Here is a 26,950-nt window from a genome sequence, read left to right as displayed (position 1 = left end):
TGTGAAGAGAGTTTTACCTGGGAACAACTCTCTGTCCATACCAAATAGATTCAGCCTGTCTGGTCTTGTAGTTGTCTGTATAATGGAATATGTCACATTAAAGGCCCAAGTGACCCAAGTCTCAGAATAAATATTTTTACTTAATCCTCAGTGGTGTCTCGCCATGCAGGTGGTTTTCATTCAATGTCCAGCAGTTCAATTTTGGCATATCAATCTAATGTTCCTACCTCAGTACAATAGAGGTGCAGGGAATTTTAATTTGTGGTGCTCAAAACATTGCAGAAATGCACTTGACAAGACTCAAAAGCATTTTGCTTCTCCAGGAACAATTTTCCTTTCACTGCACTGAAGAGTCTCTGTTTGAACTACATTCTTCTGTATCAAAACCCAGAAGAATACAAAAATACTTCAACATACACACACACACACACACACATATATAATACACTTGCATATAAGCTGACAGTCCTGAAAGTGTCTGTACTGTTCCTCTCTTCTCTGCCTTCGCCATTGATGTGCGCCATCAAATTACAGGGTGCTGGGAAGATGCTATTGATCCGTGTAGTGTTCTCTCTCTCACTGCTCAGCAAACACACACACACACACCCTCAGCTGGTGGTATTATTGACTCCCCCTGTTGTACATTAAGACCTCTGGGATACACACACCACCCAGTCCCCCACGACCACCCACATGACAACATATAGATAGATAGCTGAGGGTGGAACGACTGTATCGATACACAGCAGCTGAGACAGGATCTGTCGCAGTATATATACACCCAGAGGAGCTGTCAATATCCACATCACGTGTAAGCCCAGTGGAGACCTCAGAGTTAAACGGTCTGATCCTAATGAGACACTTTGACCCAAAAAAAAAAAAAGAAGAAGCTCGCTCAGCTCAGTCCAGTGTAAAGTCATTTTGTTACAGCTGTACCAGAGGTGTAACTTTAAAGGCTTGGAGCTAACAGCAGTTCATTTTAAAAGAAGATGAAAATCTGCGTAGAGAAAGTAAACCATGAACATTGTGCTTCTTCAACAAGCTGTCCTTGGATGAGGTTCTTCACAGCCCACTGTTGTAGTGCAGCAACACAGTGGTCAACAGTGGCAGACTTAAAGCAGGTTATTTTTGGCAGCTGCCAGTAGCATAGAAAAATTTCCCTTGTTAAACAAACATTAAACAAGACAAAGTCTGACAGCTTATATACTGACAGCTGTGTGAGCATGTGGGTCTTTGTTCAGCAGGTATAATATTTACCACTTTCAAACTGTGCCTTTAGCATGTTAGCATACTAACTTGTGCTACATAAAATTCAGCTGAAGCTATATAGCGTGAGAATGTCATTAGTTTTGCAAATATTTGATTGTACATCAAAGTATTTGACAAATTAAAAGTTTGGTCTGATGAATGTGACTAATTGAAAAGGGATCAATGAAGTTATTAAAATTCATCCTGAGAGGAGCATGATTATTTGTACCACGTTTCATCGCAGTGCGTTGTAATAGTTGCCAAGGCACTCAACCAAAAATGTCAACCTCATGATGTCACTGGAGTAAAGGTCAGAGGAGCATCATAGTCATCAGTGTTCCTCCTCTGTGCCAGTCTTAAGCCTCAATCTCAGTGCTGAACAGAGCAGCATTGCCATACCTACTGTGGATCCACAACACTAGCCTGGCTAATGAAAAATCAAGTCAGTCATAGCAGAGCTACAGCTTTTGAGGGCTGTTTTAATTCTGTATGAACCAGTATATCATGTATAATTGAAGGATGTTGGAAGGGTGTATGATTTATTGAAGTTAAGTTTTGCGTGTGGGAACTACCTGACCATCCATTCACAAGATGATGCACTGGCATCAGTTGGTAAGTAGATCACACGCTTGCACACACATATAAAAACAAACAAACAAACAAACACACACACACACACACACACATATCTTTACATCCCTAGTTGACTCCACTTTCTCACTCCTCTGCTCCTTCCCACCTGCCCTCTGTCTTTCTCTGTCTCTGTCTCTGGATGATCTCTGGTCCTTCCCTGCATCCCGCCACAGTTGAACAGATTGTGTCTGTATTCCAAGCTGCTTCCAAACAAAAGGCATGGGACCATTTCTCCAAAGCTCAACGCAAGAACTTGGACATGTGGCACAAACAAGCAGAGGTTGGTACACTTTGATTTCCTTCTGTTGTTCACATGATTTATGGAAAATTAGACTTGATCCCATTTTGTTCTACACCTGTGTCATTTTAAAGTTCTTTTATTATTTCGATTGATAGTGAGAATGTTTACATCAGGGCTAAATTACGACACTTGTGAAACAAGAGAAGAAAAAGTAGGGGGGAGTCAGAAGTGAAAAGTGCAGACTCCTTGTTACAGTAAGTACTTTGAATGCAGCCAGCATACAGAACAGATGCCTGCTCACTCCAGCCAGTATAAGATCCAGACACTCCCAAGTCCAAACCTCTGCCCCTTCCTCCTTCCCTCCTTCACCGCTGCCCTCTCTCGTGAAGGTGTACAAGCTGCTGGGTGAGTTTTCCATCTCAAAGGGTGTCCAGAACACAGGTAAATCTGTACAAGTCTTCCTCCCCTGCACCAGCAAATTTGAAGGTTTTTTTTTTTTTCTTCTTCTTTTTGAGCAGATAATTAAGGGAGAACATCTTGAGACATAAAAGCGTGTTCAATTTCAAATCTAACAGCATTTTTGCCATCCACTATCTGCTCACCATTTTTCCCTCTGCCAAATGGAGCATTAATTAGCATGATGATGGGTTGTATGTAATGGAGGAGTCTGGAGTGCCTGTGAAGATCGTCAGTCATCCAGGCCATGGTATTTCTAAGTGCTATACAAAGTCCTGAACTGATGAAGCCTTTTGGATAAGAGGGGTAAACGTCCTCAAGAACCTCAAGCAAGTCCAGCTGCCTTCATATAGCACTTAAAAGAGGGTCCTGAGTGTGTTACAGTCCTGGGTCTAATGGATCATACATTATCATGTCTGATTGGTAAGTTTCTGTGAACCTCGGTATGAAAAACAACAATTTAAGGTGTAAATTAGAGCCTTAATTCAGACATGCACACACACACACACAATAATAACAGAATGTCACACAGCAGAAGCACCAATCAACTTGTAAAAAACTTCTCTTTAAAAGGTAGGTAATACAAGAAAATATGTTTCTCCAATGTTGAGATTTGCAGCAGAACAATGAAAATAGTCTAATAATCTAAAACTTAACCATCTTGTAACCATGGAGGTCTCTTAACACACACTTGATGAGTAAGTACAAAGCTGAATGATGCATGTTTATATGCAAACACTTGAATACATTCCTGGTAGTGTGACGTCAGTAAAGAACACTTTTTTATTGCTGTCTTCCCCCGCTCAGACCTTGAGGGTCACAAGTGAGGCTACTCATTGGAGAATCGCTCTCTTCTATATATACACTGTAGCAGGAAGTTTTAAAACCTATTATGTGGATGTCAGAGTGTTTCCATCAGGCCTCAGGGATCTGTCCATTCTTTCTCAGACTTCCTTGTGTTCCTTTGTAGAGTTTCTGTACACACACTGCATACACCAGGGAGTGCAGCATGGCCATAGATGCAAGAGAAGAAACCAATGTGGGTGGACACTCCACTGCTGGATATGTCCTCATTCAGAAAACATATATATATATATAAAATGAAAAAATCCTTCCAATGACGTCATGCTTCAAACATTGCAGTTTTTCCTCTTCCAACTGGTTTACACTCTTTAATAACTGAGAGAATAGACTTTGTCATTCAAAGTGAAAACACATAAGTTGTGTTAGGCGAGCAGACAGATGAAGTCATTTGGACTCCGAACTCTTGGTCTGTATTCCTCTGCAGCTGTCTGAGTATTTGGGAATTAGCCCTAAGTCAGAGCACTGAATAGTCTGTGTGTGATAGGTGAGGTCACACTGAACTGATAAAAATAAACCCTCCTAAAAGTTATTGAAATATAAATGAACCAGGTCAAAAGTATTTTTGCCACCCAGCTGCTATAATCAATATTGTTACATGAACAATGATCAATTGACTTACTTACCAGACTGTGCAGTTCCTCTCAGCTCTACAATGTTCAGCATCACTGTTTAATTCACTGTTGCTGCTCTCACTTGGTCAGCATTGTTTTCCAGTAGCAACATGAAGCTATTTTTAGCAAAAAGCTCTAAAAAACCAACTGTACACCACCAGCCCAGCACAGCTGAGCAGGCAGACAAAGTTGGCGACTAGCTGATGAAAACAGTGGAGCATTCAGCCGCTGAAGAGACAGATAATCACCTCTGAAGACCAAAAAAAAGAGCTCAAAGAGTTTTGATTATTGGACCTAAATTTATCAAATTCCCAGAAACACAAAGCCAAATGAATGTTTCTCTGTCACTGCTGGATGTGTCATGAAGTGACTGTTTACTAACAAATTCACATTATAAGGTGATGATATCTAATAATGTTGTATATATTAAATATAGTAATAGAATATTTCAATATTGGGTATCTGTATCTGACACTTTGAAATTATGCAGCTGTAGACCTTTTTTTTTATGAGCTTCTTAATCCAAATACTGAAGGTCATGGTTCAGACATATAAAGTTGAGAAGCTTAAATTGTTGATATGATAGGAATGAAAGTTGTGAGACCGCCACCCAAGACAGAGACATCTCACTCTGTTCTATTTGTTGATACTAAAGAAAAACTTCACAGTGGTGTTACAGAGTGGAGGTTCCTCCTTCACAAACTTTCTTTAATGTAGTGGTGACAGCCAAGTTTAATTTAGGTCGGTCATCAAGTTACTCACAGAATTAACATGACAGCTGATATGACGAAAGCAACGCTCAGCATCAGCTAAAACTGAGAAGCTGCTGGCTGAATGTTTTCCAGACTGCTTTGGTAATGGTTACTAGTGTCAAAGCTTAGTGAAGCTGTGCCTGAATTCAGTCACTCACCACTGCACCCAAATAATATTTCACTTTCACACACATTAATTTTCACTGGCTTACGCAATGTGTTGCTGTGTTAAAGGAGAGGAGCAACAACACTAGGAGGCTGAGGGAGACAAAAAGGATTGGGTTTTCATCAGCATTATTTTAACCAATAACAACCCATTAAAGTATTCTCACATCTACTAATTCCTCTTTGATCATATAGACACGCCTTAAAGGCTGCCGCGTATAGGACTGGCAGCCACTAGACAGTGTAAAGAGCATAGGTAAGTAAGTGCAGTTGCTCAGGGGCAGTGTATCATCAAATAGGCAGCCAGTTTCACTCTCAGTCATATTGTATATTCAGAATGATTCTCTGGCCTGGAGGTGAAATATGGAGGAACAAGCCGCTGTGTTGAGTAGCTGCAGCTCCCAGGCAGAATCAAATAACAGCTGCCTCCCTCTATTTGTGTTTTTATGTGGCGCGCGCGTGTGTGTATTTGCAGTGGATGTGTATGTGTGTGCACAGTGTGCTCCGCATATACCAGATGGTTGTGTGTCTGCATGTGCTTGTGTGTGTAGAGTACCTGTTTGACCTCCGCCATGGGCCCAGGCAGATAACGTCAGCTGACAGATGGTTGTAAGTTTATTTACTCTTGGGCAGCGTTCTGCTCCCTTTAGCTTTTTAAGAGTATTTTTCAGCCTGTTGTTTTCAGTATTTCATTAATAGATCACTAATTTCTCTAGCTACTGGTTTTGTTTGTAAGTATCTACACGTGTGTTTCAGTGTTTCTTGTTTGAATGGTAGAGACATGTTGCAGTTGTCTTCTTCAACATGTTAAATGTTTGAACCTTCTGCATCTAACCTGATGAACAGATGTTTTTTTGTTTTTTTTACATAGTCATATGTAACTTAGTCTGTTATAGGTTGCTAAAGGTTACTAAATTCAAGTGTTACTTTCTGTGCAAAACCACTGTATTAAAGTACAAAACTCACATTTAATAATTTGAATAAAGGAATTAACCTCACAGCATAAACCACTTTAAAAACTAAATAATGTAAATGAGCCAATTTGAAGTTGCAGGAGAAACCTGCATCCTGAAAAGACACTGACTCCAGACCACTCGTCCTGTTTTGGTTTCTCTGGAGTCTAAGACAACTTTAGCCTATATTAGCTGTGACAAAGGTTGAGGCATCAGGCTGTCAAAGTACAAGGTCATAAATACATGGGAACCTATGAAGTATTTTCAATTAAATCAGTTTATCTGAATTTATTACTCTTCTCCACAATCCAGGTCTGATCTGAGTGCCTTGCATTGTGTTGACATTTTTTGTGACCTTCAAACCTCTGAAACCAGTGCGTGTCTCCTTGCAGCGTAGTTAGCTGTGCTCACTACTCTCCTGCTTCATTAGCAGTAGATCTTGTGCTGTTAAAGGTGACACTGTACCATTGTAGCGCAAACATCTGCTCACTACAGAGAATGAAAACTGAATGGCATTTAAAAACCCATCCAAGCCCAGATTCTCATAGACATTATGTCTACGGTTTAGTGTAATGTGTGTCATGTATCACAAGGATTTTCTCTTGTTTGTTTTTGCTTTCCTCTTGACACAGACCTGGAAGGTTTGGACTCATTTACAGCCAATCCAATTCAGTGGGTTGACCTTAATCTTGAAACCATTTTAAAACCTGCTTCTGGTTACTGGTCTCCAGACAGATGTAGTCATTAGTGAGTCTGTTTGTGAGGGTGAAATGAAACAGAGAAGGTTGGTATTTCACACTCGCTGCTGTTGTTTCCAGATGTGAACTCAATTAGAATAACACACACAAAAAAACCAACAGTAGACTTGTTGTGCACACATGTCATTCTTTGTCCTGGTGAATCAGTGTCTTCTAAAGTTAGAGTGCTTTGACATTTTTGACAGGAGCTGTCAGTGCTACATTCTTACTTAGCTGCATTAATTTGATGTTTGCTCCAACTAACAAGAACAGTAAAGCTCAAAACTGTGGGGTCAGGCTATTTGTGCTACCATCTGCTCTAACACTGTACCAGAGGAGGAACTGAGCCCCAGCTCTGAGACCGTCCTTTCCATCTTTATTCATCGACGCTCCTTTTGTTCAATACTGATCTGTTCCTTACAGCTGATGCTTAATATTAACAGTGAAATCAAAGAGGTGCAGCATTGATAATCCTACTCCTACTGGCACCTTCCAAAATGTGCGTCGCTCATGAGTTGCAGCCGTTCTGACTCGCACCTCTTTTCACTGTGTTTTCCAGGAGATTAGAAACATGCACAATGAGCAGCTGATGGGCATCAGGCGAGAGGAGGAGATGGAGATGTCTGACGATGACATGGAGGACACCCCTGACAGCAAGGACTCTGAGGACTCAGGTATGCATTTGCATTCACAGTTCAACACTTTTGTCAAGATGACAGACTCATACACTGATCAAGATCTCCAGAGGATGAACACAAGAGTTTGAATAACTGGGGGAGACAGCTGAGTTTGACGGAAATGGCAGCAATCATCCCCCAAGCATCTGACAACCATCTGACAGCTTCACATGAATAAAAAACACATTCAAAGTACATCAAGATGTTTACACCGCACACACAGTTTACTGGGTTGATGTTCAGCCTAGCTGCCAAATGGACATCCACCCAGTCCACCCCTGTGAATGATATAAAGAGTGTGCCTGTGCACGTGCGTGAGTGAGAGAATGTGTCCACACCTGCCAGCTGCCATGTAATTTCAGACTGGGGTACCACTGAAGTGCCATAATCTTGTGTTTCTCCCTCAGAGGAGTCTCTTTGTGTTTGCTGAAGCAACAAAAACTAATGGTGCTGCTCATTTCTCAGCCCCCATTACAATAACCCATAAGTCTCGAGTAGCCACCAGGGCAACATGCTGTAACCATCACAACCACGTAGCGTTGTCTCTCATCTTGTGTTTTGTGCCTCTCTGTGTGTTGTGATGCTCTCTTCACGTACTTTTGCTCCTCGCCTTTTAATCATTCTGATCTCTGCCATTTGCTAATATGACAGCTTCTCTAATCAACATGCAAATGTATGTAAATGCAGTCATGAGCACAGCCCCTTCTCTTTTGCAACCTTGCTATTTAGCTATCAGTCATTAGCATTGCTGTCAAAGACCTGTCATTTCACTTGATGCTCCAGCACTGGCTGAGGTGGCAGGTGCTAATGTGACACTTCTTGGTATTTGTGTTAACAGGCTGACTGTTACACCCCCTTTACTCACTAACCTTTAAGCAAAGGGGCATGTTTACACGTCAACCAGCCCTGCTGAAAACACCTGTGTTGTGACTGCAGCCTCTTAGAAAGGGAATCGATGCTCTGCGTCTGACTCATGTACGGAATAGAAATCAAAAGAACTGCTTGTGTGTGTCACTGTATGCCTAAAGGAGTGTGTGTGTGTGTGTGCGTGCGTGCATGCATGCTCGTGGATATTTGCAGGTCGATAGCGCTGCCTGTTATGTAACAGAAGGGGAATTGCTCAGAATCTGGCCAAGCGGTTGACATCTCCTCACACCAAGTTGATGAGGCTCTCAGATCAATACACTTCTCACCTCACACCTTCATTTTGCTGGGAGAAAAGTACACACACACACACACACACACACACAAACACACACACACACACTCACACTCATCCAGCAAGAGTTCATTAACACTGCCAATGGTCCTCCATGATAGACTGCAGGCAGCACTCATGAACACCCACACAAAACCTAACCAGACACGCTTTCATGCACATACACACACACACACACGATGGGGGCTTATCTCCCCAGCCCAGTCAGTGTATTGCACTTTTCCAAAGAGCTTCCCCTCAAGGTCCACAGGGGGAGAGCCGAGCTGATAATACTGGACATCTCTGGAGCTGAGCAGGTCTCACATAATAATAACTCCCACTGTCTCCTCACTTTGCTCAATAGATCGGGTCAAATGTGCAGTCGAGAGCTGTGGACAAAAGTCTCTGGATTATCACAGCTTTCAGTCGTCTGTGTAGATACACTGTAGGTGTTTGATTGTCTGGTGTGAAGGGAGGATCCAAATGACAATTTCCTGTTTGCATGACAATATTGTACCTTAACATTTTGGGCGGGACTCTCCCAGATGATGTAATATTCACATAGGTTTATATTATGACCTCCAGTTTTATTTATTTCAGCTTTGTTTCAGAGAAATCAGGTTTTGTCCATCATGGTGGACACTTCTAATTACTACATCGCCCATGAGTCCAGGCCACCATCGCTGTGTCAAAGAGGTCAGAAGCCGGAATCAGAGTGTCGGATAATTCAGAGGGTGTCGTTCACATTGTTGACTAATGTTCACTAAACACAGCCATAGCCGCTGATATAACCCAAAATTTATGCAAAACTCAAAAGTAAATTGATTTAAAATGCAGATGGTGTTTTCAGGGTTTTTTTCACCCACCTTTAGTGAGACACATGCAGCTACTTGGCTAATTGATAGACGCTAGATCTTGAAAACTGAGCTCTACTCTTGTTATTTTAATGCTTTGACACTCACTTCCTCCCAATCTTTTGCGATATTTCTCCGTCAAACTCAATAGAACAAGGAGCATTTCACTCACGCCTCCAAATGTCACCATGTAACAGATATACAACTGTCAATTTTTTATTTGTTTAAAATAAAAACATTTTAACTAAAGAGCCAGGTCGGGGACAACTTGCGAACGGAGGATCAGAAGCCACACTGTGAAACTGAGTTTGGATGAGAATTAGAAGTGAGAGAAGTAAACTGAACAACTGAAATGACAGTATTATAGATAAGACAGACCACATCATAGACTCTTCTCTGTACTTTATGTGTAAATCTTTAGGTGTATCCCAAGCAGAAGCCTTAAAGGAGGAGAACGATTCGCTGCGCTGCCAGCTGGATGCCTACAGGAACGAGGTGGAGCTGCTCAAACAGGAACAAGGCAAGAACCAACCAATCAGGAGTGAGGAGGACAACACGCACTCACAGCAGCTCAGCTTCCTACAGCAGGCTCTGCAAGGCATGCAAAAGGTAGCACTTATGAATATGCGCACACAGACAGAAGCATACAGACATTTTTTGCCAGTCATCCATCCAACAATAAGTTTAATCTCCTTTTCATTTCTGTTATGCACAAGGTTCTTGTGAAGAACAAGGTTGCTCAGGTTAACCCATTGAATTTTCCATGCACAATGAAAAACTGTCATTTATTCATGAGACCCAGTAGTTTTAAAGAAAACCAAGAGCTATCTGGGAACAGGCAGCAAAGTACAGCTGTCTGGAGCAGCTGTTACACTTTCATGAAGAGCTACTAAAAAATAATATTTTCAGATTTACTCTGGTTATTGGAAAGCCTATTCACGGTTGGAATAGGTTTTACTTGGGATTGGGGGGTTGTGTGCTATGATTCAAACAGTGCACATATACTTCTTGGAGCAAACCCAAGGCTATTAAAACTATTTCAGACCATTTATTCAAAGAATGATAATGAAAAGTATTGGATTTTTCATTCTTTGAAAACGTGTCCTGAATGTCATACACTAAGTTTGCTTCTAAAAGCCCTTGGAGAGCATCCTCAGTCTCACATTGTTTTTGGTTTATTGACAACATTCTTATATATTTATGAAATATAACATATCAGATTGTGTTAGGGATAAAACAGTAAAGTCCTGGACTTATTTTCATTGTTGTCTCTGGTGTTCACACATTCCACCAACCTGTATCAAGACACGCATTCAATATATCTGACATTAAGAAATATTAAGTTAATAAGAAGGCAAGTTAAGAATATTATAAACTCCCCAAAAGAGAAATCACATCATGAAAGACAGCACTTGTATGACATAGTTCAAGATGTTGATGAGGTCTAATACAACAGTTCAGCATTCCTGCAATAAATCCTCCTTCACGAAGGTTATAATATTCAGGTGTATTGAAAATGTTTTATAGAGGTGTCGACTCAAATTTATGAGAAATTGGAGGATGTAGTTTGTGATTGTTTTATACAGAGAGGTGTTTCTGTTATTTAGCCTGCACTCATTGATATAAAAGGGGTGGACAAAATAATAGAAACCGCTTTCCCCATAACAGCTGTAAACATTGGCTTTTACAGTCAAATTGTGTTTCTTGGGAGCCACTGACTGAAAAAGTCAAACACAGACAGTAATTCCTCAGAATAAAAGAGAAAAGCATCTACAGTTCAATGTCAACCAGGCAAACTACATCTGCTGATGAAAATTATATGTGATCGAAAGCTTTAGAACAACTTGTGGCGGCACTGTATTTTTAACTGATTAATCTGTAGGTTATAAGATGACTTACCTTTTCATGTGTAAAAGAATGAGTCCAATAATGGTATAAACCCTGAAATGTAACCTTTAAATACAAAAGACCTACGAAATGTAATCATTCTGGCATTTGAGGTGTCCTCACTTAGCTACCTGTCGCAGATAGTGGAAATTATGATTGACGTGTGTTTAGAAGAAAAGAATCCATTAAGGTCCTACTGTTCATTCCTGCCTACACAGAGTAATTACCTTTTTATCCTTTATCTTTCATTGCATGTTAGTCTGAAAAGATGTAATAAATTTGAAGACAATGAAATTAGATACCTCTCCTTTCCAGGGTCCACAAGTTGTATTACGCAGCCACAATAATTGCAATGAAATATTATGAGCACCTGTTTTCCTTTTTATGAATTATAATGCATGAAACAAAAACAATCACTCACTGTGTGTAGCAGTGCAGATGATGCAGATTCCTGGCTGTGAAGATACCCCTGCGATTTGCAGACCCTCTTTTTTGCTGAAATTAACACAGCAGGAGATGAATCTTTTCATCTGTGTTTAGCAGATAACTTCAGAGGACAAATTACCTATCAAAGCTTTCTGAACACCAGTTCTTACATTACCCAAAGCAAGGATAAAACACAAATGAGTGTTAATTTTCTCATGAAGTTTTACTTTTTTTTTTTCTTTTTTTTTTTTATGTAATTTATAATTTTGTGTTTACAAGCAAAAGATTTGCCAAATTACTCCTCTTGGACACATATCGCACAACAGAATAGAATGAGATAGAATACAACAATAGTTTTCTCTAGAAAATGTTTATTAAAGATATAATTCACATCAGTGTGTAATTGTTTTTGTAGCAGTTCTAATTACTGGTGCAGGGATTACATGCTAAATATTAATAAAACAATTGGCTGATTGTTCCTTTGAGTACAGGGTTAGCATCGTCACGGTTAGTTAGCTCACTGTAGCATGAGTGGCTGACTGTTCTCCCTGTTTTTTGCAGCAACTGTTAAAAATGAGGGAAGAATTAAAACAGCGGGAAGCTGAGCTGGAGAAGAGTTTGGAGGACAAACAACAGCTGAAGAACCAAGTACAGACGCTGAAGGAAGGTCTCCAGAACCTGCAAAACACACACGTAATGCAGGTTTGTTTGACAGAAAGCTCTTCTTTCCGCTTCTTATTTATTTTTTTATGTGCTGGCTTTCCTGTGAGCGTTGAAAATGGAAGAGTCAACTGTGTTTCCTTAGTGTGTTTCATTGGAAAGTTTATTTCTGGGTTTACTCTGTTTGTTTGAAAGTGAACACCATCTAATTTGCACTTTAATAACATAGAAATCAGTTCAAGATCAGTTTCAGCGCATGGATGATATTGTAGAAATAAATGACCAATAAACAAAAAGACAGAAGGTGATAGTTGTAATATTTGGTTTTTGATTGAGAATATGACTCAGTAATTTGAACTGCTTTAGAATTATTTCTAAGCTCATCAGATATGCCCAAATAGCTATTTGTGTGCATCTTTATAATAACACTGCGGGAAAGGGCCTACCACAGTGAGACAGACAATTTCTAACTTCAATCAGTGCTCTGGTGTTCCCATTTTCCTCTCAGGGAGTTGAAAACATCCTCTTTTTTTTTGACTCTTTAATTTATAATTTCGCTCCCAAAAAAGTTGAACAGCGTTTAGGTTTTCTGGGGCTCAGAAATGATGATGATGATAAAAAGTTTATGACTTCCCCTCATTTAGCTTCTTTTAGTCTACAATAATAAGCACCACAGAAAAAATATTTTTACCAATAATCATTTAAATGTTTACCATCACTTTTAGTCCTTCAAACTTTATTTTGCATTACTGTGAAAAACCTTTATAGTTTATATTGACAGAAACATAGTGTCACATCAGAGTCACGTAAACTCATAAATTATTGTTGTGCTGGCTATACTGTGTCTTCAGTGCTGAAATGATTAGTTGATTAATCAAGTCGCTTGATCAATAATTAATCAACAACTGTTTTAATGATCATAATTTTTTAGTTATTCACTAGAGTATCGGATACAACAACTTAAAAATATTATCCAGAGCTCTGGGAAATCATGGTTAAAACAGTTTCTGTTTTCTCACATGTTACAAACAGAACGATGAGAAGTGAAAATAATCCACACAATCGATAATGAAAATAATCAGTAGTTTACTACAGGGACAGTTTAATCAGCTGAGTGTAAAGTCAACATGAGCTAGGACGTTGTAATTAGCTGGTTTCACACTAAACTTAACATTTAGTTCAGTCTGTCCTTGATGTATAAATTAATTTAATGTAATTTGACTGTGATCAAGACATTGTCAGAGGTAGTGATGTTTCACCTGGTGCATAGTTCAGGTAGAGTAACTAACATATGATAAAGTGCATTAGTTTGGTACCTCATTAATGTTTCAGTTATCATTTATCAGTTGCTTCTGTTCTGTGTGTATATTTCTTGTTTTTACAAACAAGTAACTGTATCCATCATAAATATTGTATCGATTATAAAAACATCAACAAAAGTGTCCGAAGAAAAGAACTTAGAGAAAAGTGAACACATCAGCACAGTAACAAGTGGCAATTCCCATTTCATTTGTGCCCCAGTATCTTCCAGATTAGAGTCACTGTACAGCACAACACCGCACATTTGTGTTAGTCAGTGTCCTCATAAATGTAAAGAGATGTAGTCAGTCACAGGAAGCGTACTGTTTCAGGTCTGTCTTAAAACAATAGTCAGGTGCCCATACGAACATTGAACAGCTGTTTTTGCTTTTATGATGATTCCCTCTGTTGGCCAGTAAGAGACGCCTTCTTAATGCACAAAAATTAAAGGAGAGGCTCTTATTTTTTCAAGTCCATCTTAAAAGCTGCTCACTTCATCATACTATATGTGGACTGTTATTATTCTGTCTGGTCACATTAGCCATTAAAATCCCTTCCTAACATGCCTCCAATGTAAAAGATGGCTGACAAACTAATATGAGGTTTTAAATGTGAGTTAGTGAGGAGCTTCTGCAGTTACAACCTTTTAACTTTGTGTTTCTGTCCCTCCACCTTGTCTGTGACGGAAAAAGAAGTTACATCCTAACTCTTTTGCTTTTGAAGTTGAAATTCATCCAAAACATCTCAAATACCTGCAGTAACAGAAATATAGAAATTACTTTAATCATATTTAAATGTCTAGAGCACATAACTTATTCAAATCCAAAATATTCATTAACCAATCATTTTACTTCAACGAGCAAACTAAATGCAGTTTAATAAGAATGTGTGCTCCTCTCCCAGACAAGATGTTTCTCCCTCCTGTTATTTTGTCCAGTCTTCTGAGCTGCATGTTCTCACTGCAGCCACATTAAAAAAACCAGAGATATCCATTCATTTCCTAACCAGAAACATATTGAGCATGGTTGACCGCAGGGAAATTGTTTCCTTATTTGTCTGCAGCTGAGAATTTACATGACATCGACCACCAGCAATCTAGTCACGTACTCTAATTCCTGAACATTTTGTTCTCTGGGCCACACCACACGGAGCTGTCATTTTGTTTGAATTGGCCGAGAGGCAGTATCTAAGAGATCAGGGAGGTATTACCTGCAGAAGACGTTGCACTAATGCAAACCGCTGGCGCGGCCTCAGCTGTTATAGCTCACATCATCAGTTAGAGCCACTCCTTCTACATTATTCATCCATCCCAACATCACATTTGTTATTTGATTGAATGTGTTTCTTACACTGACTCATGTTTTTTCCCAACAAAACTCCATCTAATATTGATTAGAGGCATAGTGTATTACAAGAGTACAATGCTAAATACAGTGCGCCACAATCTACAATCGTATTACGCATTTTAACATTTTCATGGGTCATTTTTCTCTGTTAGAAATGTCATGTTTACTAATGTTTCATGTGTTGTCCCATATTCCAAGTAATAAAGTGCTAATGTTTGTTAATGTTCCTTCTGCTTCGGTATAATGAGAGGAGGAGTCGTCATTAAAATGAGCCTCAGGTTCAATCGCCTATTAAATTGGATAATAATACAAACAAGAGTTTCACGTGGGGAGCTGTTCCATGTGCTGTCTTTTTGCTCTGAGATGTACAAGACGACTGCAGCTTTCATATAACACAGAGGTGAATGTGTAATTTGCTAACTTCTAATTTGAGACTTCTTCATGGCATCAGTTCTCCTTCACTGGTCTAATCACTGTCCCTGCTGTCACCAAGCTGTCACCACACATTACTGGATCGACACCAGCACAGTTTATTATGATCACAACAAACGCCTTTATCTTTCTTTTTTTTCATGTATATTTTAGTGCTGCCACTAACACTTGTTTTCATCTTTTGATTGATCTGTTGATTATTTCTATAATTAAAGGGGGACTCTAATGACTTAGAATTGCATATCTGTAAAGTAGGAGGGCAGTGCAAGTGACAAACAAAAAAAAAAAAAATGGTTAAACCTGGTCCAGCTGAGATATCCTGACTTTTAGTTCCTGGTATATGTAAATTTTTTATTGTACCCTTCCTGTCTGGTAAATGTCCATGTCTTTTAAACTTCAGACCAAGTGCAGTCTTAAACCCAAACTGAGATAACCCTGATGACATCACCAGGGTTATTTTCTCATACTGTATAAAGCATCATTTATTATTATTATTCATTATATAAGAGTTCTTCACAAGCTGAAGTCGTCAGTATGATTCAACAGAACTGCTGGTCGGACAGCGTCTGGACCTCTCTGCCCCCACATGTTACTAACGTAGGGTATATGAGGGCTACGTCCAACAATTTCTTCAACTTTCTAAAACTAACAATCTGACATTCACAACTCGGTGCAGTGGTGTGAAAGTAAGCAGGTTTTGAGCTCCCGTTTTTCACACAGTTACTTGCCCTGTTTCGTATGTACAAATGCCTTTGAAGACTTTATAGAAAGACTGTCAAAAAGTGTGATCCCCGTGTTTAAACCTCACTGACAAGAGGCTTTTCACCTTGTCTCTGATTGTGGCCGTTCAGAGCTGCTATAAATATTTCTGCTTTCAGACACAGTCAGATGACACGTTTTTACACACCATTTATTTCAAGCATACTAAAAAATTTTTATTCACAGTTCAAACTTTCTTTGTAATGTGGGGAAAAATGAAATCTTCAAACAGTAATGACCTTTTCGAATTCAAAACTTTCTGAAGACCATCTGAAGTAGTTTGCTGTTTGGTCCAGCAGAGGGTGTTCTTAAAATTCATCATCAGCTTGACCCATTGCTCCCCTATTGACCTGTTAGTAAACTAATCTAATAAAGTTAAAAGTGACACTGAAGCAACTGAGAAGCACTGTGTGCAGGTTTTCTGGGTTTCACACGGTCAGTGGCAAAGTTGCAGACAAAGATTAGGCTGTTACTGACTGAAAGAATTCAAACAAATTACAAGTTGCATGACTAAAAAACTGACAGCCCTAGAACATAGAACATGCTCTTTGTGACAAGTGAATGGATGTTCATGTGTAAAGCTGTTGGAATGCCCCTTTAGTGAAAATGTATCTACAAACAGGTGACAAAAGAGAAACCGGAAAAATCTGTGGAGAAACAGGATGAAAACACCCCCATCCATAGGACACGAGCGGACACTGAATTGTTTGAGTATTAAAATGATGAGAAACAAATGCAGTGATCTTCACAGGCACCAGATCTCAACCCTGTTGAACACCTATGTGAGAGGGAATATCTTTTAGAAGAATGGTGTTCATCCCTCCAGTAGAGTTCACAGACTTGGAGAATCAAAGTCAAGGAGCACTGAAGCCGTTCTGGTGCCTTGTGGTGGCCCAACACCTCACTAAGACAGAGAGACCAAGGTCATGTCTTCAGCCTCAGTCAAACAGTCAAAGGACCCACAGGCTCTCAGCTGCCAACAATATAAAACAGGGAAATTCAGAGAATCCTCACATCTGACAAGCTGGAACTGTTTGACCCTCTTCCTTGATAAATCAGTTATCAAACTTGTTGTTGATTGTCTAACTCACTATTTCAGCAAATATATTTCGAAGACATCAAGACCCACTAAGTCTTGCATTTGTTACAAATGTAATAACTGACACTTTGTTCCAGTTTCTGACTCAGGAAGCGTTAATTATATCCATGTGGATTTCAGCGTCTTGTTTGCTGAAATTCAGCACGTTTCTGGACAGAATTCTAAAAATAAACATTGTTTGTATTTGTCTGTTTTTGCACACCATGCTGAGCTCAACCGCGCTCCCCCGTCTGTCTACATTAGCACTGAGCTTGTTTCTCAGTGGCTTATCCCTGATATGTTTCTAATGTCCCGCAGCTGGAGATGTCGAAGCAGAATGACAGAGGCAATGAGGAGAGCGCTAATCAAACTAGTGTAAGTGGAAAAATGTTGAGCCCTCTCCAAATATTGTGTCCCCATTCTCTCTTCTTCCTCTTCTTCTTCTTCTTCTTCTTCTTTTTCCTCCTCTGACTTTCCTCTCCAACCACATGACAGATCATTACAGGCTAATCCAGTTCACTGCAACTGCATTTGTCACTGTATAAATCACCCAGACACCACTGGGCAGGGAAATAAAGGAGTTATAAAGTCAAAATGGCTTCCACATGTGCATATGCCAACACACCCACACACTGACACACATTTGCAGGACGTTATGGATAGATTAAAAACAGAAAAAGGCCACCAGGCATACCACACAATACAATGTGGGACAACAAACAGACAAAAAGTCCTCTGTCATCCCCCTGACTTTTATCTGCCTCCTGTCAGAGATCTGAAACAAACAGCTTGATCATTTGCCTTCCAAGTCTCTTCCCCTCTCCCTCTATTTGTTCTTCTTACACTTGTCTCTTTTTATATGTGTGTGTGTGTGTGTGAGAGAGAGAGACATGCATTTCAATGCTGTCTCAGAATTACAGCTGCCGTCTGAATATTCTCTCTTGTCTCATTATCCTCATTCTCATTGTCTCTCCGTGTTTATGTGTTGGTGGTGAAACTTTCTGATGTGTTCATTCCACTTCTTTGGGTTTGATTGTCTTTTTTAATGTGTGCCAATAAGCTTAAATTTAAGCTTGTTTACTTCACATCAGCCACAGTCAAACCTTGGCTGGTAGAAGACTCACTTAATGTAACTGGGTGAATATGTATGTGTTTGTGGGTGTGTGTAGGAGACAACAGTGGTGTCCTGCAGTCAGGAGAAGGAGGGTCCAACGGAGAAGAATCCACCGAGTCCCATCCACTCTGAGAGGGAAGCTCTTCTCGTTGGTAAGACTCTGGACTTTTAAACTTTGTATTCGCTGTATTTTTACCTCTGAACGGCTCCGTACTTGTAGAAAATACTTACAAGCAAACACACTTATTGTTATTATGACTAGGAATGTTTTGTTTTTGGTTTTCCCTTGGTCAGATGATTTGTAGTAATTTGATAAATTGCATGTTTTGGGAGGTATATGCACCACGGAAGCACAATATGAAGCTGAAAATGAAAAAAATAAAAATGAGATCACAGGGACACTAGACACACACTTCCAGGCAGTCCTCCCTCAGTAATTCACTGAGTTGCTCTTGTACAAAAAATGGAGCATAGGGTTATTGGTTGGCTTCTGCAGTTGCAGGAACTGTTCTTAATGGGTATTTGAAGGGGACAAGATAATACAAAATTCACAGAATGGTGGGAAACGGGGATCAGTTAATTTTTGCACAGGGTCGTCCAGCAGGTTACCATGGCCACATGTTTTAACAGCACAAATCAAAATGTAGAGAAAATGCATAAAACATCATTAAGAGGACTCAAAAAGAGGTCAACAGCTGATTTTCTCTGCTTGATGCAATTTCACGTGTTGCTGTTGAGAATGAGCTACATGACACTGTAAAGCATAATCTCGGGATTCAGATTCAGAAAAATGTAATAATCACATTTATCCCACGCTCTAAGAGTCAAAGGATGAAATGTGGTGTAAAATAAGAGGAACAGCTGGAGTTTGTTAACTTCTGAAAGTGTTTAACGCTCATCTTTCATCATTAAAACAATTACTGATAATGAATCAGAGCCTTGGTGCAAGCTCTGACACACACACACACACACCTCCACACACATGGAGTGGGAACATGTTGATACCGCAGACGTCTGGACTGTCAGTTGGAGAACATGTTCATCAATTCTTTAAGACGAATAACAGACAGCAAAATCAGTCCAGTGGGTAAATTCATGCAAATAAATCATGAAATTCTACTTGGTGCTGTATCTGAATGCACCATTAGACTCCCAGTCAGGCTCTCACTCACTGTCAGTGGAGCAGCTTCAGACCAGCACATTGTTTGTATTCAACTATCGACTGACCTCCCACAGGTGGCGAAAATGAAGTCTTGGGGTAGTATTTTCCTCTGTAAAGTCTCCAGTGATTGTGGTATTCTTGCTTTAGTGTTTGAGTCAGTGGAAAGCTTTGTGATCTTCACACTGCGTGTGTTTGTTTCAACCGTTGGTCCCTCAATGCTCCGTAGGTGGTTAGTAAGCAGAGGTGGAGGATTATCTCTCTCCTGGTCCTCTCTGCGAGCCGATAGCAGATGGTTTGTTTCGGCTAGGGGAGAGTATGGCTTTAATGAGAGACAACGGCATCAAAGCCATCATTAAACACTCCCTCTAATCTGGAGCCACAATATACAAGAGGCTATTAACAGTACTGGGACTCTGGGAGAAGCCACTCGAAGCTTGTCTTGCACTCAGTCAGAGGAGAGGAGTAGGAGCTAGATAAACTGGTGTTGTGTCTCTACGTTAACATCTTTGCCCCGACTTTTTCCTACCTCAGGGATCATTTCAACGTTCCTGCACGTTCACCCATTTGGAGCGAGCATCGAGTACATCTGTTCCTACCTGCAGCGCTTGGACACCAAGGTAACCGACTCGCATGAATCAAAACTTCCACAGTGGAGTAGATTAGCTGAGCCGGCCCTCAGCAGCACTCTAGATTACATGCACCCATACAGACAGACACAGTGTCAGTCCCCCCTACGGAGCTGACATATGGGCTTGTTGTATGCCAGAGTCCTGCTGTGCAGTTGAGACACAGCCCCTCGATGCAAGCAGTGCTCCTTAATGCTTTTCCAGGCCTTTCCATACAAATGCATTCATTTTGCAGAAGAGCTCTTAAGGTGAAGCCGAAGCTCTGGCACAGAATAGTTTGGCATTTTTTAAAGTGGTATCGATCTTCTCATCCAATTCAAGCAAGACTGTGAATACGAGCGCAGGATACAACAGAACTGAGTGCAGCCCTGTGCAATTTCACTAACATGTTAAACGGTTCAAAATTGTACCATCACACAATAATTGTATTATTTTTAAGTTGTAGGTGGGGGGTATTTGGCCCCCAAAGTACAACCTCAGTGCAAGAAAAGTGATTACACTTGTGATGCCCACTTAAAATAACTTGTGAATACAACAGTTTCCTAAATTAAGGCCTGTGCTGTGTCTAAAGCAACATGGCTTCACATGGTCAGAGACAATTAGAAACCAGATCGTGAGACTTGCTAAAGAAGGGAGAGAGTAGAAGAGCATCAGCAGGTTAATGAACACAAGGCGAAACACAGCTGCTGCAGTGGTGTAGCGGTACAGGAAGAACCATACGACCAACAGCAGCAGCCGCAGTCCGCAAAAAATGAAACCACACGCTATTTGGTATTTACACAACCTTGCATTGAAAAACAGACAGGTTAAGGGCTTCTGTGGAAATTGATGTTTCAGTGACTGATCAGTGTGAAGAACATGACATGAAGACAACCATGGCTCACATAATGGCACAAAATTGCAAGATGAAAAGAAGCCTGATGAATATTGGCAGCACAGTCTTGTCTCAGTAACAGTCTTTGGTCAGATGAAGCCAAAATGATTTGTTTGGATCAGATGATGTCCAGCATGTTGGGTGTGGCCTGGCCAAAACCACCACAGTGACTGTATGGAGCCAACAGTAAAACATGGAGGTGGGATGTGCTGATACGGGGCTGCATGAGTGCAACAGGTGTAGGCGACGTGACATTTTTAGACGGCAGTATGAACACAAGTTTGTTTACCCAAATACTGAATGAAAAGATCAGTCCCAGTCTCAAGACACTGGGCAGGAGAGGAATTTCTCAACATGACACTGATCCAAAACACACTGCCAAAATCACACAAGAGTTTTTACAGAAGAGAAAAATGAAAACTATGACCTGGCAGAGTATGAGCCTTGACTTGAATCCAATAGAAAACCATTGGATCATTTTAAAGCCCTCCAGCAAAGAGCAGTGAAAATGACAGACATCACCTGCAACAGATTAGATCAGCTGTAGGTCATTAATGTTAATTCTGTAATGGCTGAAATGAGGTTGGCTGTTCTCTGGTTCTTGTGCTCTCTGGAGATTGTGAGTGGAAACACACATCACTCTGTAAAACCGCTGTGCAACCACAAGTAAACTGCATTTTCATAGTTCAATCGGAACCAAATTATTCTTTGTTGACAGAGGATTCTTTTTCACTACTACGTTTGAATTTGATAAAATGCTGTTGAACCCTCCTCAGTACAGCAGAGGAAACATTTACAGAGAAAAAGACATACAACAAACATAGTCACACAAAGGACACACTCGAACAGCATCAGTTAGACATCTCTTAATGTACATCTGGTAGAAGTAGAATCCAAAATACCTCGGAAACCTGTTCTGACGAAAGTTAAACTTAAGAGACAGTTTCTTCCTCTTTCCTGGCCTGAAATGTCACAACTATTTGTCTAGCCAAATACGGCTAGTTGCGTGATTTCCCCTGATAATGGAACATATTAAAACTAGAGCCTTCATCCTGACACTTGAAGCCAAACACCACCCTCAATCCTCAGACACCCTTAGTTTCCACTCTGTCTGGCAGAGCACAGCTATTTTATCCCCCGTCTTTCTGAGGAGGCATTTTAGGCGTATTATCGCTCTTCACTGCCACTTACATGAGGCTTTCAAAATGCCAACTTTCAATGTCACCTCCAAAAGGTAACACTAAGATTAATGGCCTTCTCTGCTATCCGCCCCCTGACAAGAAGACACTCAGGAATAATGGCAGATGTCTGTGCTCCCTTTACACTCAGTCACTGACCAAACAGAAGACAAAAGATGTGGGATGAAAACCCCTCAGAGTTCATGCTCTTCCAACTAACTCACTATTTGAAAGAAATTAAGTCATGATCTGCAAAAAACTTTGTCTCTACATCCAAGAGGTTGCTCCAAGAAATGACTGTTCTGCAATAACATTCTGAATATGCTCATCACTACCCTGACTCATTCTCACACATGCAAAGAATAGCGTGTGACTGTCCTCTCTTAGGCCTTTTGGGTTTTTCCGTCTAGTGCGTGCGTGCGTGTGTGTGTGTGTGTGTGTGTGTGTGTGTGTGTGTGTGTGTGTGTGTGTGTGTGTGTGTGTGTGTGTGTGAGTGTGTGTTTGAGCGTACGCCCACACTTGTCTGTCTGTGTGCGTCTGAGTTTGCCTGTGCATCTGTTGTTCCCACACTGACTCTCCACTACACACATCAAGCAGCCCACAGAGTTTTGTCAATATCATTGGCTAGACTCCACAACAACAAGCCCAGTCCACTCTGCTTGTCTAGTGGCTCCAAACACAGCTCCGTTGTGTATGATGATAATGAATATCTCCTTGATGGACCTTAATGCATCCTGACACCAGCACAGGGCTTTAACAATCTGGTTATTAATGCAGGACACTGTGAGTTGTCTGCGGCAGCTCATACAGTGCGTTTTGGCTCTGTCACCTCAGGATTTCAATTGACTGATGATTCTTAGCCCACCCGAGTGGTGTGAGCCAGATTACGCTTCGTCAGCCGGCTCCTATGCTGTCACTATAAATTTACTTACACTATGATTCTGCGATTGCAGTGTAGGTGTGATTGGAGCAAGTGAGTGTGAGTAGAGAGGAGGTGTGGAGTATGTAAAAAGAATAAAATTTGGTCGTATGAGCCACAACCAAAGTTAACTCACTGAGTGATCCAGTCAAGAGAGGAAAAAGTGAAAGAAGAAGAAAAAAATATTTTTCATAGCAACATGCACATCTAACTATTTTTATTTCACATTCATACATTACATACATATGTATTATATAAATGAAGAGATAGTTTGCAGTGTGCAGGCGTTACTCTTTTCACTTGGCACTGACACTGATTTCTACCACACACACATCCACACACCTCTGAAGCTGAAATGCTTCACACTTTATCAGTCGTGATCTAACAGAAGCGAAGTCAGGACCAGCGAAGTAAATCTCAAAACAGGAAAAGTTTCAAAGGTGAGAGTTAGATATGACTGCTTTGTGCAGAGTCTTTGTAAAGGGCAACCAGTCCCAGCTTATTTTATGAGAGGCCATTCTTTTTGATAGTTCACAGTCACGAGAGGTTTACAGGAGCTGGAGCTTTAGATCAGACCCTCAGAGATTCCACAGATTTTACTCAAAGTCCAGTGTTTGTTCAGGGGACTAATATTTATATTAAAAACAGCTTTGCAAATGCTATGAAAACAAAGAACTAAAGTAACTTCATAAGATTTATGATTAAAACAGTTGCAAACAAATTTAAGAAGTCCAGAAGATAAAAAATGAGTTTTAAGGAAGGACTTAAGAAATGACATTGACTTTAAAGATTCAAAACTTTATTGTAATATGCAATCACATAAAACCAGACCCAAACCAGATCACTGAAGGACCCTACGAACTTACATTCTAGCTATTTTTTCTAGAAGTTGATAAAAATATTATGATCCACTCTATAAAAAAACCAAGGTAAATTCAATGAATGAAACTGTAAATTGGCAGCAAGTGACAAACTGAAAAACTATCATGCGGTTCGTTAGGTCTCGTTAAAGTCTGTTGAAGTTAGAAGTGCAAATGTGATTTCAGCATGAAATTCAAAAGCTTGAACTACTAATAAATCCACCTGTTGATCGGGGGTGCTACAGGAAGCGATCTTATAATCGATCTGTATAAGGGATGTATGTATTTAGGAAGTGTCAGTCATTTAGTAACCATGGTGACGTGTGCAGAACAGCACAAGTGTAGGAACTTCATCCTGATCTGTCAAACACTCAGAGGTAGTTAAAGCTGCAGTCTGGTGTGTGTATTCATAACATGTGATCAATTTACAGTCTAACAATACCAGTCAGTAATTTCTCTGTGCCACCAGATTTCCCCACATGTCCTGATGACACACTGATGATGTGATGATAACATCATCAAAGCGGTCCAGTCAGTGTCAGTCCGTATGACTTCCTGTTTACACCTTTTGGATCATTTGTAAAAAGTCAGTGTGAACACAAACTGGACCAGAACTACATAACTGGACAAAACTACAGCTGTAAAAACAGTTTAAAATGACTTTGGATTCACAGTATGAGTGTGTGCAGACAAACCAGTTTTAATTTTTGATCTTTTCCCTGTGTGTGTGTGTGTGTGTGTGTGTGTGTGTGTGTGTGTGTGTGTGTGTGTGTGTGTGTGTGTGTGTCTCCATGTCCGTGTACAGATCAATCCCAGTGAGGTGGAGGCTCTTCTGTCTCGGCTGCCCTGCACCTTCAGACAGGAACTGACCGGGGTTGGAGCCAGTCTGGAAAAACGCTGGAACTTCTGCGGCTTCCAGGGTATCAAGAGCACATAGACTCAGCTGATGACACTTCTGGGATGTGGAAGAGACAACAGGCAGACAAGGCAACACAGAGACACTGCAGAGATGTGAAGAAAACAGTACAAAGCCCACAGATATCAAAGTCTGTGGACTGTACCTGACTGTATAAGGACACAGAAGACTGAGCACAGATCTCAGATCGGGAGGGAATGTTACGTGAGCATTTCAGGGACTCAGTGTAGGTGGCAGGGACATAAAAAACATTTCCATGGTTACAGGAATGTTGACACCAAACCATGGTGACGAAGTCTTCATGAGGTTGAACTCTGTTTCTCAGCGCAGATCATTTTTAGACATAGCGGCTCACTGGGAGGAACAGAGAAGCACCACCACCAGTCACTGGATTATCATGTAGTCATCACCCACGTGGGCAGGGCCTTGTACCTGATGAGCCTGCGGTCGGCTCTGTCTGGTGTCAGTGTGGGCCAGGACTACTGGGCTAACCAAGGAGGTTTATCAGGGTCTAACTGAACACTTCAAAACCTCCGAACCCTTTGGCCTCTCTCTCCTCTTTTTGCTGTTCCTGGTTTGTAACATAGATCAAAAATGGATATATTTCTTCATTTTCTGTAAAGGCTGTTAACAGTTGCATAGAATCATTTGTTGTAATACACTGTAAATGCTTGGATGATATTTTTGATTATAAAAAGATGTTTGAGTATATAAAAAATGTTTGAGTTTATGTTTTTGTATATGGTGATGCTCAGAGAGTCTTGTAGTAAAACCAGTGTGTATGTGTGAGCGAGATTCTGCCAACTTCTACTATTAGTCCTGAGAGACGCACACCAACGCACCTGCACAAGGCAAAAGGTCTCCTTCTCAGTTTCTCAAGTTTTTGCCCATTCTTCCTTCAAGGGCATTATTTTTTCTGAAGTCTATCCTTTTGTTCTTACTGTAGCTGTACTCCAGGCTGATTTTAGAGCCATACATAAGGACATTTGTGTCTCTGAAAAGCCAATTAAGCCTGGCTCTCTGCCTGGCTAAAGGCATAGCACATCACACATATCTGGGAAACACACCTAGGGGATCATGTTAATGATGTTTAATTGGTGAGGCAGTTGGTGTATGTGCTGTTCCTGGCATGGTACATAAACAAAATGTTTGTGTGTGTGTGTGTGTGTGTGTTTGTGTACTACTTGCCTGGATCCATATATTAAGTGGTTATACAACACTCTACAGAGGGGAGTTTTCTTCTCCACCTTCACCAGATAGAGAGTTCTTGCCGCCAGGACTGGAGGTTCCTCCCAAAAGCCCAGTCAAGCGTTCTTAATGCGCTCTCCGCTGGGCTGTTTGGCGGCGCACTCTCTTCCCCCGTTGCTCTGGGAAACAAAGGTTTATTATTACACATGATTTGCTCTCATTGGCCTTCTCCATCTCCTCAAGGCATTGCATTTGAAAAATTAGCGTTCATGCACTTGTCTGCATACTAGTCCATGTACCTGAATTAATAATGGAGACTGAGTATGTTTTGCCTACAAGCTCCTATACGGCTTTTCTTCCGTACGCATCTACGGTGTTCATTGCTAACAGCAGTAGTTTGAAAGGGAAGACGGTTTCATAGATGAAAAGTGAACTATCTGTCATGGGAGTGGAACTGTTTGCATGTTAAATACAGTACAACAGTACATAACCTACAACCCATTTACTTTGTAGGTTCTTGTCAAACATGATTAGAAAAAGGGAGAGATGCTGCTGTAATGCATTGCATTATTTTTTTATATGTAACAACAGAGCACAGGTCAGCCCCGCCTTTCTCCTCTAAGACACGTTACGGTATTTTGTTGATGATGATGGTTCTTATACCCCATACTTTTCAGCTTCTGCTTTCTTGATGGTGCACTTGGGAGTGTGAGTGATGCTGTCTGTGTAGAGTTGTGCATCACTACACTTCCTCTCCACACTGTGAGACTTGATCTCTGCACAACATCTCTGATGACAAACCCTGGCACACCTCACACCAGCCTCTCCTTTCTCACT

General features: G+C 40.6%; 1 protein-coding gene across 5 annotated transcripts in view; it reads left to right on the top strand.

Moving 5' to 3' along the window:
• Positions 1-25,720, top strand: part of enox2 (ecto-NOX disulfide-thiol exchanger 2) — a 174,999-nt gene extending 149,279 nt beyond the window's left edge. For all 5 annotated transcript variants that reach the window (XM_071458667.1, XM_071458668.1, XM_071458670.1 and 2 more), the window contains 8 exons: positions 2,055-2,161; positions 7,220-7,334; positions 9,811-9,998; positions 12,264-12,404; positions 17,595-17,651; positions 18,446-18,542; positions 20,084-20,169; positions 24,815-25,720. In XM_071458667.1, the coding sequence (XP_071314768.1) occupies positions 2,055-2,161; positions 7,220-7,334; positions 9,811-9,998; positions 12,264-12,404; positions 17,595-17,651; positions 18,446-18,542; positions 20,084-20,169; positions 24,815-24,946 (923 nt within the window). In that variant the 3' untranslated portion in view covers positions 24,947-25,720. The remainder of the gene's footprint in view (positions 1-2,054; positions 2,162-7,219; positions 7,335-9,810; positions 9,999-12,263; positions 12,405-17,594; positions 17,652-18,445; positions 18,543-20,083; positions 20,170-24,814) is intronic.
• Positions 25,721-26,950: the final 1,230 nt, after the last annotated feature.

Source organism: Trachinotus anak, unplaced genomic scaffold (genome assembly GCF_046630095.1).
Source record: "Trachinotus anak isolate AG129_WGS33_773 ecotype Australia unplaced genomic scaffold, CSIRO_AGI_Tana_v1 ptg000021l, whole genome shotgun sequence".
Classification (NCBI taxonomy): Eukaryota; Metazoa; Chordata; class Actinopteri; order Carangiformes; family Carangidae; genus Trachinotus; species Trachinotus anak.
Note: the sequence above shows the minus strand (reverse complement) of the source record. Positions and strands in the feature narration are given on the sequence as shown.